This window comes from Hippocampus comes, unplaced genomic scaffold (assembly GCF_001891065.2).
Source record: "Hippocampus comes isolate QL1 unplaced genomic scaffold, H_comes_QL1_v1.1 scaffold94, whole genome shotgun sequence".
Taxonomy (NCBI): Eukaryota; Metazoa; Chordata; class Actinopteri; order Syngnathiformes; family Syngnathidae; genus Hippocampus; species Hippocampus comes.
This window is the reverse complement of record NW_017806059.1, coordinates 3,956,166-3,973,694: the sequence shown is the minus strand read 5'-3', so window position 1 is coordinate 3,973,694 and position 17,529 is coordinate 3,956,166. Positions and strand designations below refer to the sequence as shown.

General features: G+C 40.3%; 1 protein-coding gene across 1 annotated transcript in view; it reads left to right on the top strand.

Annotated features, from left to right (window-relative positions):
• The window catches only part of LOC109529661 (eukaryotic translation initiation factor 3 subunit H), a 123,925-nt gene that overhangs the window by 71,437 nt on the left and 34,959 nt on the right, over positions 1 to 17,529 (top strand). Inside the window, exon 4 of the mRNA XM_019893041.1 lies at positions 7,719 to 7,818. Within this exon, the coding sequence (XP_019748600.1) occupies positions 7,719 to 7,818 (100 nt within the window). The remainder of the gene's footprint in view (positions 1 to 7,718; positions 7,819 to 17,529) is intronic.

Below are 17,529 nucleotides of genomic sequence, written 5' to 3'. Positions count from 1 at the left end.
GTATCCAAAAAAAATCACAACAGTAAAATACTTACAGTATTTTAATGTTTATTTTTTTTCTGTCTTGGGAAAAGATGTGTCTATTTTGGATTGTTTTGTTGGATGCATTCTTTGTTTTATGACAATGTTTGCCTGCGTGTCATACAGTTTTGTTGCTAGTTGCAAGTAACTGTCCCGTTGATCACCGATGTCTGGTAATTCTTGTGCATACTGACGGATTTTTGTTGCCATTTGCATTGCTTCCTCGCTGGATGGTGGCTTGTCATCAGGAGTTGAATCGATGCCTTGTTTTTTAAAGCTTCGTAGATTTGCGTCTTTCCGACTCCAAGTGTCTGCTGGATGCTTTTAACTTTGTGTCCAGCCTTGCTCAAACGGATGCATTTCACTCGCTCCGCTCCAGTCATTACAGTTCTTCTACGTTTCGATGCCATGATCTACACGACGTAAGTGAATAAAGTTCAAATCTTTCGCAATTGCAGTAAAACGCACGCCAATAAAAAGTCACTTACACGTCTTCGTTTCGAATCTGATGAATGAAAACGGCGAAGCGAACACGTTTCTTTGGTCGTGTCGAGTGGGTGCTGCTTTTAAGCTTGTGCCGCGTTCTACAGGTCATTAAGTGAATAAAGTTAAAATCATTCACAATTACAGTAAAACGCACGCCAATAAAAACTCACTTACACGTCGTCGTTTCGAATCTGATGATCGAAAAACGCGAAGTGAAAATGTGTCTCAGCGTCGTGTCTTTCCGTAGCATCGGGTGGGCGTTGCGTGTATTTAAGCTCCCGCGGCATGACGTCTCAATCCGGGTGGAATTTCCGCTTGCGTAAGTTCCGGTAACATGTAATATCGTAGTCAAAATGTTAATGCACAGGTTTTTGTTCCGGGTGAAGGAAATTCCTTTTCATAGAATTCCGGGGATGGGAATATTTACTGTAGATCCATTTCATTCGCTTGGGAAAAACAAACAATTGAAACGTCTTTCCTCGAGCCACTTGGTGACACTACCATTTCGGTGAAAAATGATGGTCGATTAATAAAATGCTACAACAAAAAACGCCAATCCACTGTTTATTTTCATGTATCATTACTTGCAGCATCAACACCATAACAACGGTAACAGAGCATTTAATATGGGAACAATGGAAACTCTTGAACATGCAACAGACACCACAGAACAAATATAAAGTGTATGAATGATACGAGCAACACAAAAACTGTGATGTTTTGTCGATGTAACAATAAACGTGAATCCACCTTTTTATCCTACCGGGATATTAGCAGCATCCACTTGAGCAAATATAAAGTGCATGAACATGTCTAACTCACCATAAGAACTAGATTCGTGGTCTATTTTTACTCATTTTGCTAGCTTGTGGGTTTAATATTAGTGTTATGTGACCGAAACAATTACTGGAGCATCTTCACATGCATCAAGACTCCGGCGTACATCTATGCAACGCAGAGAATCCGGTCACTTTTCAAAATATATTTTTCAGCCTTGCAAATGAGGATAAAATAAAACAGGAGAATAAAGGAGAATCCCGAGAATGCTGCAATAAACGAATGTTTTCAGCACTAAATTAAATGAATACACAGTTTCAGCAAACCTCCGGTATTTGGGGAGTTTGTTCCACAGGTCAGGAGCAAAACAACTAAATGCTGCTGAACTTGTTCCTTTCATTTTTGTCTCGATTGAGCTCGAGAAAATTCTCGTCCATCCACTCATTGCTTTGATGAATACACTCACAAAATGATTGTCAAGGACTAAAGTCATGTGATGACACTGAAATGTAAAGTTGCATGTCATCTGCATGAATATGATAAGAGATGCTGTGATGCAAAGTGCTGCATGTACCAGATGTTAAATAGAAGTGGTCCAAGAATGGAACCCCACGTGTGATTGCTCGAACTCACGCCTACCAATTGAAACAAAGTAGTCCCTATCTTTCAAGTAAGTTTTAACTAATTTAATACCATGCCAGTAAGTCCACCCCGCTGTTTTTAGTCTGTCGAGCAATATATTACGACCAACTGAGATCTAGCAAGCCGCCCGGTGGTCGTGTCATATTTCAAATGATCCCCGCAGTTGTGGATATGTGTATTGCTTGTTCATTTCCCTGTTGTTCGAGTCAAGGCTTTGTGAGTATTGAAAAGTCATGGTGATACATTTTATGTTTCAAATGTTGCAATTTGCACTCAGGAGACTTCTGTTCAAGAAAAAGTCAAGTGAATATTCAGTTACATTTGATATACCTGTTTCAAATGAACCAAAAGAAATGCTTAAGATTGTTGAAATTAAAATAAAAATGGAAATGTGAAACACTGACTGGCTTACTAAAATTTGTTTAAGAATATTGTTGTTCAATGTAAAGAATGTCAGCCAAGGTCGGCCCCCCGACACTTTACCACATAAAATCTGGCCCCCTTGGCAAAAAGTTTGGACACCCCTGCTCTAAATTGTCCCTAGGTGTGAGTGTGAGCGTAGATGCTTGTTCGTCTGTGTGTGCCCAGCGATTTGCTGGCAACTGGTTCAGGGTGTCCCCTGCCTACTGCCCGAAGACAGCTGAGATAGGTTCCAGCACCTCCCGCGACCCTTGTGAGGATAAAGCAGATCAGAAAATGGATGGATGGATGGATGGATGGAGATCTAGCAATAGCAGGACACTTCATTGAAGATAAGATAAGAAAACCTTTATTTTCTCACAATGGAGAAATGAAAGTAGAACAACAAAAAGTATATTCCGGTAAAAAAATATAAAACATAAATCGAAGCATGTTAAAAATGGGTGAGTGTTGGTGAGTCCAGGTTTTCAGGTCTGTCTATTCAATAGCCTGACAGCAGTCGGCAGGAACGAGCGGCGGTACCTCTTCTTCTTGCAGCGCAGGTGTATCAGTCTCTGGCTGAAGGAGCTGCCCAGTGCTGTCAGGGTGGCCTGGAGGGCGTGGGAGGGTCTGTCCATCATAGCTGTTGGCTGAGCTAGCATCCTCCTGTTGCCCACCTCCTCCACAGTGTCCAGGGAGCAGCCAAGGCATCATTATTCAGATCTACATAATTTAAGACTTGAATAACTGCAGTCTCAGTGCTGTGGTGTGTTCAAAATCCAGACTGAAATGCATTGAAGAGATTGGTTCAGTGTCCAATTTAGGCTTTTTTAGAAGTTTCCACAGGCCTTATAAACAGCAGTTTATAAAACTAACTGCTGTTTTTAAGGCCTGTGGAAACTACCCTGATTGAAGAGAATGAATCACTATGATTTTGACATTTGGAGCTGTGCAGTCAAAAACATTTTTGAAAAAATGTGAATGTGGACCGCATACTGTGAATCTTAACTTTAAAACTCTTTATTTCAAAGTTGTGTAGTCTGGAAGGTTAAAATATTCACGATTAATTGGAGAACAAGATGGCATTGAGATTTATCTGGAAAGAGAGCCATTTACTTTTTGTCTTATCTGTAATATTTTATCTGTGCAAAAGATTGCAATGTCATTGCACGACTTGTTTGACAGCAGTTCACAAGGGTCTAATGCTCTGGGGTTTGTCAGTCTATTTGCAAACAGAAAACAATGTAAGAGCATTGTTACCGTTTCTGTTGACACCTCTGAGAAGAATGATTGTCTTGCATTTTTCAATTGCTGGTTTTAGATTGGGCCTTTGTGTATTTCGTAATGCAGTGTTTCCTTACTTTTTTTGGCTCGTGTCCTTCCGAACCTTTTTGTCATACTATGCATACTCCCTCACTCATACGTTTTGATGATCGTCAGAAAATAGAAGGCAGCACAACTGATTATTAAATGAAAATCTTAATTTGAACATTTAATTATGATTCATCATCTTCCTTAAAAATAAATGTCTTGAAAATAAATATCAGATTTTCCTGACCATAGGGCGCTCTTAAAATTCTTAAATTTACTCCCAAAAAATGATAGGGCACCTAATAATGCGAGGTGACTAATTTATGCACCTAATTCCAAAATCTATGGATGTTGCTGTGTGACTTGGATGAGCACTACGCTTGACTGTCTGATGATAAGCGGACGTACTGCTTATATATAGGAAAGGCGGATGTAACTGAGGACGGCATGTGTACATTAAAGGGGGAGGTGCGGGTGAAAGAAGACGCTAAAAGCACACCCACCAGTAAGTGGAAAAAATACTGGGATGTGAAATGTGGGCAAAACAACTTTGGACCTCTGTAAATGGGGCACCTATGAAGAGACACACCGATGAAGCACAGTTCAAATGTCAATCAATCAGTTACGTGACAGATCATAGCAATCGAGCAGCTGCGAAATAATTTAAAATAAACAAAACCATGGTTCACAAGCGGCGCAAGCAGGAGAATGAGCTTCACTAAGTCAAGAAGACGAAGCTGAGTTTCTGCGGAAATGAGGCGAGGCCCGAGATGGAGGACCAAGTCGAGCAATGGATTCACTGTCAAAGAAGAGCTTGGAGAAGCGTCACCGGTCAGATAAATTGAGTTTTTATGAAGGGGAGAAATAGCCTTATTGAGGAATGTTTTTTTGCCTTTAGGAAATCAGGTAAAAAAAAATATATATATTTTAGTGAAACATAACTTTTTCTCAATATTCTCCTTAACCCTTTCTTGTCGTTTCCTACTCAGGAAACTCCTTTCCAATTGGCTGACAAGTGTGAGTAAAAAATATCCATCAATTGCTCAGGCAGGCCAACTTTTCTTCAATGGGTCCTCACTGGGTCAAAATTACTGAATTGCTTCAAATGCCTATATGATTTAAAGGAACGGAAATGAAAGATTACATTGGTCTGCATGGAAGAAAAAAAAATCAAAGTACCCCAATTTTTTAGGGCAGTTTCAGATATAGAATCAAAAATATCGAATGAGTTTTTCTCTATATGCTCCCATTTGTCGTACTTATTTATTTATAATTTGACTTTGTTACCAAGTTCAAGAAAGCCTTTTTTTTTTAAATTTGTTTTTGAAAATCAGTTTCATACCATTATAGGCCATATCAAAGCAATATAGAGTAGTTGAGTTACCTTGGCATACAATAAAGAATATAACATTTCACTTTATTATTTGATGAAAGGGTGCACATGGACATTTACTCAGACTTTCAGTTTTTTTTATGTGAATGGACAGTTTGTTCATTTACTTCATGCATACTGTGCTGTGAAAAAGTATTTGCCCGCTTCCTGATATCTGTTGTTTCATAATTATCACACAGATTTCATTTCATCAAACCAATTTTAATATCACATGGAGACAACCCAATGAAATACAAAATGCAATTTCTACATGCCAATATAATTTCTTTAGACACACAAAAAAAAAAAAAATCAAAACCTACCCATCCCTATGTGGAAAAAGTAATTGCTGCTTGAACCTAATATTGGGGTTGTTCCACCCTTGGCAGCAATAACTGAAATCAAGCTTTTGCGATAATTGATGATGAGTCTTTCACATGACTGCGGAGTAATTTTGCCCCCCCTTGTTCGCAGAATCGCTTCAACTTTGCCATATTGGAGGTGTTTCTAGCATGAATTGCCCATTTAAGGTGACACCATAGCTTCTCAATTGGATTCAAATCCAGACTTTCACTTGGCCACTTCAAAAACAATTTTTTTATTATTTATTTATTTATTTAAAACCATTAAAAGGTGGACTTTCTGATGTATTTCGGATTGTTGTCCTGCTGCATGATCCAAGAGCAGTTGCGTTTGAAGGCGCAAACTCTTTGTCGGTTGTTCTCCTCCAGGATTTTCTGGTAGACAGCAGAATCCATTGTCCCTTACATCACAGCACGCTGCCACCCCCATCCTTCACTGTTTGCATGATGTTCTTTTTATCAATTTCTGTGCGATTTTACCTCAGACATGGCCGCACGTCTTCTAAAAAGTTCAGTTTTTGACTCTTCAGTCCACAGAATGTTTTTCCAAAAGTCTTGAGGATCATCAAGATATCGTTTGGCAAATGTGAAATGAGCCTTTCTGTTCTTTTTGGACAGCAGTGGTTTTCGTCTGGGAACTCTCCCATGGATGCCAATTTTGGCCAGTGTCTTTGTTATGATAGTCGTGAACACTGACCTGAACTGTGGCCAGTGAGATCTGGAGTTCTTTGGGTGGTGTTCTAGGTTATTTTGCAACCTCTTGGATGAGTCGTTGTCACACTCTTGGAGTAATTTTAGCTGGTCGACCACTCCTGGGAATATTTGCCACTGTTCCCAGTTTTCTCCGTTTGTAGATAATGGCTCTGATAGTGGTTTGCTGAAGCCTCAAAGTCCTAGAAATTGCTTTGTAACCTTTTCCAGACTGATAGATTTCAATAACTTTTTTTCTAATTTCTTCATGGCATGATGTGTTTCTTGAGATCTTGTAGCCTTCACTTTTTCTGACAGATTCTATTTATTTTGTTTCTTGATTCAATGTGGTGCTCGGGTTTTGCCTGTGCGATTGAACTGGCCTTCCCAAAACTGTCGTTAGTTAGTTTTAGATTTAATAAAGAGGGGCAATTACTTTTTCCGATAGAGACAGGTAGTTTTGGATTTTTTTTTGTGCCTTCATAAATTAAATTGACATTTAGAAACTGCTTTCTTTTAATTTCTTTGAGTAGTCTCTGTGTGATATTAAAATTGGTTTGATGAACTCATTCAAGGTTGCAAACATTCACCGAAAGTTCTCCAGATGTCCGCCAACAGTTTTGTTTTTTCTTGTCACAAGGCAATTTCGACAAAATTTCACCCACACCATTCTTCCTTCACGGCATGAACACATTTTGACAGAACTCCCTTCCAACAAGAAAAAAACTGTTGGAGAACGTTGGCCACCTTGAACAAGCCCTGATGGAAACTCAACCTTTGCTATCTTCACCGACACTCACATTCACCCTGCAGTAGGGTGAATGTTTTTTAAAAGATTTAAAAATTTTTTTTTAAATTAAATCATACAATTAGGTCACACCAGTGGTAGAAAAAAAGTTGTGGAATTATTCGTTTTGGTCAGTTTTTTTAGAATCACAAAAACTTACCATTTGGCTAGGAGTTTGAACAATTTTATTGCAATTATAAATGAGGTATGTAACGGTAGACAACTTTAACTTGATCGTGTGCGGTTTCTCAAGTTAACTACAAATTTAAGGTTAAGGTTTTTTTCTCTTAGAAGCTCCCCAATACAGTAGCACGAACCAATAGCTGATCCTTACTGTAGTGATTTGTGAACCATACTGGTTGCTTTCTGTACATTTACAAAAATAGTTACAATGATGATGATTTCAAGGAATTGATTGGTGATGGTTTCCTAAATGAGTGAGGTAAAAAATAGTTTATTACTTGGTTGCAACCAGCAGAGGTTCTCCATCAACTTGTTTGTGTTCTAGAAAAGAATGTCTCATGTCATATTGAGTTATGTCCACCCAGACTTCCACTTTGGAAACCAGGGAGCAACATTGTTTTAATGCAATGCGGATATGGAAATAGGAGTCCAGAACATTCAAAAAGCAATACCACATACGATGCGAAAAAAATAGATAAATGGACGATCAACATGTTTCCCCAAGGTAAAACTAAAACACCCTAAGACAGTTTATTGGATTATTGCACTGTTGTCTTCTTTGACTCCATGCTGTTTGTAGGCAGCTGCACACATGTCATGATTATGTATTTAGTGCTACCATGATTGCATGAATTGTACTGTTAAAGGAAAAATGTTGAGCATCTCTCTGCTTCCCCCCCCATTTCAGACCCTATAAAGACAGCCCAAGGCTCCCTGTCTCTGAAGGCCTACAGGCTCACTCCTAAGCTCATGGAGATCTGCAAAGAGAAAGATTTCACACCTGAAGGGTTTGTATCTCAATGTAAATACGTCATATACTGTACATCAGCTGCCCAACCAGTCGATCGCACTCGACTTGTGGACTAAAGACGAATAGAGAGGTTAATTGACTTTTGACTTGAATTCCTGATGCGAAAGTCCCCTTTGGGATGGACATACCTTGGGGTCATAGACATAAATTTAACCTAAGACACAAGTGGGATCACAATTAGTCCAGAGTCAAGTCACATTTATTTATATAGGCCTGAATAACTCAAAGGGCTTCACATGCCCACAGTTGACAAACATTAACGACATCCTCTGACATTAGGGGTGTTCACACGGCACACATTTGCTCCGGCACTACACCGATGTATTTTGTTGCGATATATTTGACTCCGGAGCAAATTTTGTGGAGCTGTCACACGTACAAAGCTGCTGAGCGTGTCATCACCGGCGCAGCGTCGGTGCAGCTCCACTTGCGGTCACACGGCAGTTTCTGCAGCGGAGCAAAACGACAGAAAATAAATGAGCTGTCATGTTGGTTCTTTTTAAAACTTATACACAACTCAAGCAACTACTGTACAGGCACGTCCTTCTTTCTCGGTCTCCGTGCCTTCTGCTCGAGAGTGACCGCCCCCTGATAACGTAAATCAACAATGACTTCAATGACACTCAGAAAAGCAAACATGTAATGCGCCAAACAGAAAAATCAAGAGAGGAAATCACAAAATAAATTCTATGGGGGGCGAGGGGTTGTGAACACACAACAAAGGAACAAACTACACAAACAACTCCGAGACAGTCCAGTCTCCTACAAAAGAAAGATGACGTTTGGGGACTATTCCCCCCCGTTCTAGTTGAGATGGTATAACCCAAGAGGTGCTTGCTACTGTTACCAGCCATGTTTTGTGTCGTTAATAAACAAACACATGACGGAAGTCCGATAGAGCACGAAAGCAACGCATTCTCGCCGTACGTAATCAACTCTTCTCAAGCGTAGCGAGGCTACTCCCCCCTCACAAATGAGCATTTGCTCCAGAGCAAATTGGAGAGTTCACACATGCAAATTTACATCGGTGCTGCTCCGCAAACGAGCATTTGCTCCGGAGCAAATTTTTAAACCACCTCCCTGAGGTGGATCAAATTTGCTCCGGTGTAAGCTGTTTTCCGGGGCTACCCCGGAGAAAATTTGCACGTGTGACCGCTGCACTGGCGCAGCGCCGGCGTAGCACCGGAGCAAATGTTGCCGTGTGAACACCCCTAATAATGCCCAGGAGGGCAAGGAAAAACAAAAAAAAAAATCCCATCTGGTGAAAAATGAGAAACCTTCGAGGGGCCTCCAGTTTGACCAGGCTGCAATGGATGCTGAGCGGGCAACATTTGACATGATGTAGTACAATACAACGTTAGTTAGAATGGTATAAAAGTCAATTTAACAAGATGAAAAGGCTGCAGGGAGATTCCTTCTGAACCCGGCCCACTTGGTCAATGAAGAAATCTTCATAGCAACGCCCCCGAGTGGTCGACCCAGCTCTTGTGCAGCTCCGTCGGGGCAAATCATGTCCATATCGATCGGAGCAGAATCTGTACAGCGACATCCAATTGGATCGTCACCACCTCGCCCCCGCGATTCAGGGAGGAGGAGGAAGGATAAACAGAGGAAGCGGCAGTACAATTAGGCCAACAAAATGCAAGAGTATAGAAATGAGTCTTAAATTGGGTTTAAAGCATTTCAACTGAGGTAGCTGCTCAAATTACCATGGGAAGGGCATTCCAGAGCACTTGAGCCCGAATAGAAAATGCTCTAGAAACTGTGGCCGTCTTTTTGGCTCTCAGAATCACTAAAAAGAATGAAGAATTTGAAGCGGAATGTACGGTGTCACTAAATTAACAAGATAGAAAGGTGCTAAGTCGAAGTAAGTAGCAAAACCTCGAAATATCATCTCAAAATGGACCAGAAGCCAATGCAAGTTGGCTAGTATCAGGGTAATGTGATCGAACTTCCTCATCCTTGTCAGGAGTCTAGCTGCAGCACTTTGTACCAACTGCAAACTTTTAACACTGGACATGGGAAGACCAGAGAGTAATACGTTGCAATAATCGAGATGAGACGTAACAAATGCATGAATTATGATTTTTGCCTCACCAGGAGATTGAATGGGACCTATCTTAGCAATACTGCGAAGGTGAAAAGAGAGAGCGTTGAATCAAATATAACACAGAGATTTTTTTGTTGATTCACTCTGGATAATGGTACATTTATCGAGGCTGAGAGTAGTGTCCTTGAATATGTGCCAATGCCGAGCAGGGCCAGTAATCATCTTCTCGGTTGTATTGGGGTTAAGAAATAAAAAATTAAGTCATCCATTGTTTTATCTCAGCAAATCACTCTTGGAGATTATAGCAGATGCGTGGGTTAGTTATTTCCAACGACATATATAGTTGGGTATCATCAGCATAACAGTGAGACCTATTATTTACGTATGATGTCACCGAGCGGAAGCATATAGAATGAAAGGGCCATGTGCTGATGCTTGTGGGACTCCACATGTAACATTACAAAACTCAGAAGTCGTTTTACCATAAATTACATGGTGCATCCTCTCTGAGAGGTAAGAACTAATCCAGGAAAGAGCGGGGCCTGAAATACCCGCACACGTTCTGAGGCGTTCTCATAAGTATCTTATGATCGATGGTTTGAAAGACAGCTCTAAGATCGAGTAATAATAAGACTGATGAGGTGTCAGAGTCCATAGCTAGGAGAAGATCATTGATCACTTTAGCAAGAGCCGTTTCAGGAGGATGGTGGGCCTTAAACCCTGACTGAAACGGTTCAAATTGATTATTAGCGGCCATGTTATCATTAAGCTGTTGCGGTATGACTTTTTCAAGAATCTTCTAAATACGGGAAATTTGAAACAGGCCTATCATTACAGAAACTCTGGCTTGAGGTTTGGTCGCTTAAGAAGGGTTCGAATAACAGCAGTCTTAAACACTGCTCATAAAATGCTAGAGGATACTGATAAATTAATAACAACAGATCTTTAACAAGTTTGCCAGGAAGCGGGTCAAGCACCCAAGTTGTCTGTTTTGCTGCACTAACCAGTTTTGTAAGACTTTCAAGAGACACCTTTTTGAAAGTGAGAAAAAGTTGTCAGATAAGTGTTTGCCTTAATACGCCCCTTAACATCATTATTGCAGATTTTGACTGTTTTTTGGGAGATGGTGTCTTTAATCTCGTCCCTAATGAGCTGAATCTAATAAGTAAAAAAATTGCATAGAATCGTTAGCTGAACGCAGCCACCTATTGGAGATTGGCTGCTGTTGCATTAGCAATGCCACTGTATCAAATAAGTACAGTAAGTATTCCCACCTGCGGACTTCTGTCAAATGGAAATTCCCTCACCCGGAATAAAAAACCTATGCATTAAAATTTCAACTACGATATTACATTAAGAAACGATTCATAATACAGAAGTTCCGGAAGCCATACGGAAGTAGCGCTAACTCAAGCAAGGCCCGCTCGGTACTACAGGTTAACTGTGTCCGCGCCACTATTTACTCTCATTGGATCCAAAACCGTGACATGTACAATAGGTGACTTTTTTGGCATGAGTTTTACTGGAATCGCGAAGGATTCATTCATCTACAGTGACGTCCTGTAGAACAGTAATGACTGTGGAAGAGAGAGTGGAATGCAGTCTGATTACCTGCTCAGAGTAAATTGCTTGCGGCTTGACGGACAGTCGAGGAAACAAACGTTTCCTGGAATGCTTTACCTGTTATCGTGCTAAAAAACTTCCGCTAACTGGACTGCTAATTAGTGAGAAGGCTAGTTTTATAGCGCTAACTATGGGCATTGAGGACTTCGAAGCGTTCCGTGGCTGGCTTCAAAAGTTCGTTGCATGACATCAGCTGAGCAACGCTCTCTTGTGTGGTGATCGGGGGAAGGTCAAGTGAGAGACAGTGAGTCAGTGGAAAGAAAAGCTACCAGGTATGTTACTAGTCTCATTTTGTAGCAAAATATAGTACATATTTCAGTTTATTTTTTATTCATGTTGACTGTTCTTGAAATATAATTAGTTTTGGCTAAAACAAGTGCTCTTTATTTCAGCAAGCAATTGAACCATGGCTGATGGAAGACATCGAGTTTAATCGCACGGTATTTGCGCTCAAGTTTCCTACCTAATTGTTTGAGAGTGCACTTTCATCAGTAAATCATGGAGTAAGCCTCTGAGGATGTGTTTTAAGTCTTAATGGTGCAACCGTGTCGAGCGCATTTAACAGAACAGCATTGAAATTGTTCATGACATTATCAATCAAACCCTTAATAAGAAGTAAAGGAAGCAGTTGCCAGAGGCAGTAGCTCAGAGAGCGAAGTTGTGGTTAAAGAGCTAATAGCTTTGATTATGGTCATGATCATGGCCTTGAGTAAGACTTCAAATTTTATCAAGTAATGGTCAGATATAGCACTGGTATACGGTAGTACCATTACATTTGAGGTTGCTAGCCAAGTACTAAATCTCTAGTGTTACCATTTTTTATGGGTCGCTTCGTCTATTATCTGCATGAAACCAAAAGTATCAACTGTCTGAAACGCCGCGTTAAGTGGTTCCGTCAAGAGATTCATATGAATATTAAAGTCACCCATTATTAGTATATTATCTCCATGAGTCACCAAGCCAGCCATAAATGCAGAAAATTAATCTAGATAGCCAGTGTAGGGGCCAGGACGACGATAAATCACTGAAAGATAAAACTGCAATGAAGCTGTGGATCGCATAACAAGAACTTAAAACGTTTTAAAGGCGTTATTTGAGCAAGGACTAAATTTGAGAGCAGATTCGGAAGTAAGGGCTACATCCCCACCCTTTGTATGAGGACGTGCTACTTGTGAACTCACAAAGGGGCTTCATTTAGTGGTTAAAAACGTATTAGGTTTTAACCACGTCTTGTAAAGACCAATCATGTTAAGCTTATCGTCTCTAATGAGGTCTTTAACTCAGAGGGTTTTCGAAGAGAGAGATCTAATATTCATAACAGAGTTTCAATAGAGTAGGTTGATCTGAGCTCTTCAATATTACCGGGATCTTAATCGCAGTACAGTTGCAAGAAAAAGTTATGTGGAATTACCTGGATTTTGGCATAAATTGGTCATAAAACGTGTTCTGCTCTTCATTTAAGTCACAACAATAGACAAATACAGTCTGCTTGAACTAATACCACACCAATATTTATGTTCATGATTTTTCATTGAACACCATGTAAACATTCACAGTGCGATGTGGAAAAAGTATGTCAACCCTTAGACCAGGGGTCGGCAACCCAAAATGTTGAAAGAGCCATCTTGGACCAAAATAAATAAAAAAACAAGTATGTCTGGAGCCGCAAAAAATAAAAAGCCTTACAATGAAGGCAACACATGCTGTATGTGTCTATATTTGAGCTATATTAGCCTGCTATCAAAATGACTAAGTTGGCTCCAAATACACAACGAGCATTTATGATTAAAAGTTTTTTTCCCCCCTGCAGTTCATCCTGTTGAGGAGGGGTGCCCAAACTTTTTTGACGGAAGATCTACTTTTCGAAAAACCAATCTCCCACGATCGACCTGTTACCGCATACCCACACACTTACACACGCATTCCATAATAATGGCCGCTAAAATGAAGAGGCACGGGACGCACTTTCGCAGTGTGCTAACTATTGTAGCTCACGTGTACCGTTTAAAAATGCTTCTCTTGGCCGCCCAGATTCCCATTCTTAGCAAGTACCCTCAGTGAATTGTTCATGAAAGGCAGCTGGGGTTTTTTTTTTTTTGGTTTATTTTTTGTTTTTTTACAACAGCCCCCTGACTGACATCCCGCCCTGCTAATAGAAATGTGTGTCCCAGGCGATGACGCAAATATGCATTGACGAAATGTTGACATTTAATATTTATTCGACACATTTTTACAGCATCGGAAAACATTAATAATGTTTGTGTCATGTTTGTCCTCTGACAGAAACCATATTAAAACAAAAGAAATAGATTTCCATCCCATCTTTTTCCATTTTCAAACATTTTTGAAAAAGCTCTAGGGAGCCACTGGGGGCGCTTAAGAGCCTCGTGTTGCTGACCCCCTCCTTAGACTAATGAGCAAATAGGAGTTAGAACTCAGCAACCTGGAGTCCAATCAATGAGATGAGATTGAAGGTGTTGGGTAAAGCTTCCCTGCTCTATAAAAAAACACCAGTTTGGAGTTTGCTATTTTCAAGATGCATTGTCTGATGTGAACCATGCCTTGCACAAAAAAGCTCTCAGAAGACCTACGATTAAGGACTGTTGACATGCATAAAGCTGGGAATACAAAAGTATCTCTATAAGCCTTGATGTCAATCAGTCCATGGTGGGACAAATTTTCTATAAATGGAAAATGTTCATCACTGTTGCTAATCTAGAAGTGGCCGTCCTCGAAAGATGACTGCAAGAGCACAGCGCAGAATGCTCAGAAGTGTGAAGAAGAATCTTAGAGTGTCAGCTGAAGACAAAAACCTCTGGCACATGCCACCATCTCTGTGGATGACTCCACAATACGCAAAACAATGACCAAGAATGGAGTTCATGGAAGGACACCACGGAGGAAGCCACTGCTGTCCAAAAAACATTGCTGCACGTTTGAATTTCGCAAAAGATCACCTGGATGTTCCACAGCACTACTGGCAAAATATTCTGTGGACAGATGAAACCAAAGTTGTGTTTATTGGACGGAACACGCAACACTAAAGGAGAAAAAAGGCACAGCACACATACATCAAAACCTCATCCCAACTGTGAAGTATGGTGGAGGCGGCATCATGGTTTGGGGCCGCTGTGTTACCTCAGGGCCTGGACAGATAGCTATTATTGAAGGTAAAATAAATTCCCAAGTTTGTGTTATGGAAGTCCGGGTCCAAATGGTGGAATGGAGGCTAAGCAAGAAGCAACATGTGATTAGACAGCACAAAAATAAACTGCAGTTATTGATTAAGAAGGGAGGTCCAGAAGAGAAAACCTCATGTTCCAGGAGACGAGGGGTTGCTGATGATCGAAATTGTGGAGAAAATGCTGGAGCTATTTAAGACATCCCCCAGACAACAGCGCTGGCAATTGAAAGAACAGACTCCATACTCATCCTGCGAGCCCTGGTCAATATGGTTGACAAGCCATGATCCATATTCATCAAATTCCTTTGATACAAGACCAAGGAGGAGACATTACGCAAACCTTAGGGAAAGCAGAAAGGTGTATTGTAACAGAAAGCCAATCTATTTTGATCACAATTGCTGGAGAAATGCAAGGACTACGTTGAAGCTAGCGGGTGTTGAAGCTTAGGAAGATTCGCTTCCAGACACTGTTCCCTGTCAAGCTTCGAGTATTTGATGAGAATGGGACTCGGCTGTATCAGACTGCGGAGGACGCGACTGCGGAGGATGTGACTGCGGACATGGAGAAAGGGCTGCCCGTGAGCGTAGTCAAATCAAAGGCGAACTTAGCTGAGCTGCTATCCTGCACAACCTGGGAAACAATGAGAGGAGCGAGCCAGCTGGGAGCAGAGGAGGAGCGACAACTTAGGCTGCCGTGAGGGCCCTCATCTAGTAAATAGGAGAGGCACTCTCCCACAGCGAAAGTTTCAGTCTAGTTTCGTGCAGGGTCATTTGTGACAGACCCCGGCCTTGGGATCGCTACACTTTGTGTTCATCCATGTTTTTCAGTTGTTGTTTTTTTCAAAGAGAAGATCAGTTGTGTTTCACTCTCAAATTTGTTGTTATAATATTAAGGAGAGAAAATGGTCCGTGAGAAGGTCAAATGTATTTCTTACGTCTTTGATTGAACCCAGTTAAATGAAGCGAAGTCTTGACTAAAATGAACAGACCCATGTGGTATACTTACAGGAAACCTATGTAAATAAAAATGAACATTTGAAGCTGAAGAGAATAGGTCATGGAAGCACGGTTGCTCTTCTTAACTTGAGTGAGCAAAATTTGGAAAAAAAATGTTTGAAATGCTAGATCAGGAAGGAAGATTTACTTTGGTGGGGGGCAATATAGATGGAAGTTGAAATCCTCTTCTCAATGTCTATGCAACACCTAGTAGAAATTTAGATTTTTTTTTTCCCCCCTTGAAAATTACAGGTTTTTGTGAGAACAAAATCTGAAGGCCTTTTGTAAATGGACAAAAGATAATCATGCTCCTGTATATTTATTCGTGCATTGACTTGGACCTTATGGCAACGTCCAAACTTAATTGAAATTGGGTTTGTACTAATACTTCTCGAGTGTCTTATGTGTGTCTTATGAGATATGAATAATAAACCAAGCAACACACCCTAAGTTGGAAGTCAAGGAAGTTAAAAAATTGTCGTGTCTAATTACGACACAAACAGCATGCTTCTTTTTATTTATTTTTTCATTTGTTAATTGTGCAGTTCAAAAACAATCCATATTAGTTGTGTCCCTTACAAATTTGTGAAGAAAGCGCCTAAGCCTGGTTGCACGTGTCAAGATCCATGAAAATTTGTTGGAGCCATATGCTAAACCGCGATTTTGAATTTTCTTTCAAGTTTGGCCCTCTTCTTTGGCCTATTATAGAAGTCAGTAGTTAAAGAACTATCCTCCCAATCATTTAATTAGTTTGTCTTGAAACTATGGGTGTTTCATCTTAAGATGTTGAAGATATAAAGTAAAAGAAAAGCATTTTTTTCATTTAACACTCTTTCCTTGGCGATGTGCTGTTTGCGAAGAAAAATTACGTCTCTTTTGGTGGTCTAAACATTTGTGGAATACAAGCCTATTTTGATGGTCTTAACATTCGTGAAAACATATTTGCACACATATCACAGTTGAAAAAATAATCACAATTTTATAAATTTATTGTTCATCCATCCATTCATCCATCCATGCAGTTTAAAAAACGTTTCACCAAGATGCACAGAAAGTTGGAGGCACATGTAATAGCCCGATACAGTACCTGCAAAAAGTGTTTGGAGCCCTCCTCTAAACTTAAAAGGGATATTTGTGATTTCCTTTCAGATTTTGCCCCATTTTCTATCGTTTATAGAGGCCATATTTTATCAAAGGCATGTATTTTAATGTACCGTAATTTCCAGACTATCGAGCGCACCTGATTATAAGTCGCACCCACTACATTTTTAAAGAAAAAATCTTTTTGTACACACACAAGCTGCACCTGTCTATAAGCCGCAAGTGCCCATATTGTAACATGAGACATTTGCAAAGAAAGACGGTACACAGAAAGAGGTTTCATAACTTAACCTTAACTTTTCCTTCCAAATAACGCGGCAGCAGGACGGAGTCAAACAGTATTCCCACGGCTGGTTTAAAAAAAAAAAAAAAAAGAAGGCACCATTCCCTGTGGAGTAAGTAATGCTTTGTTTTAAAATGAAAAAATCCTCGCTTGCCATAACGCTCGGTCAAACATTCCTTCATTAGGTTTTCTTCCATCTGCGCTTTTGTGTCTTTCGGGAGGTTTTCTTTTGGCATATCTAACCAGCAGTAAAAAAAGAAGGCACCATTCCCTGTGGAGTAAGTAATGCTTTGTTTTAAAATGAAAAAATCCTCGCTTGCCATAACGCTCGGTCAAACATTCCTTCATTAGGTTTTCTTCCATCTGCGCTTTTGTGTCTTTCGGGAGGTTTTCTTTTGGCATATCTAACCAGCAGTGATGTGTTCCTCGAGCCGGTCGTTGGCCTCGAGGA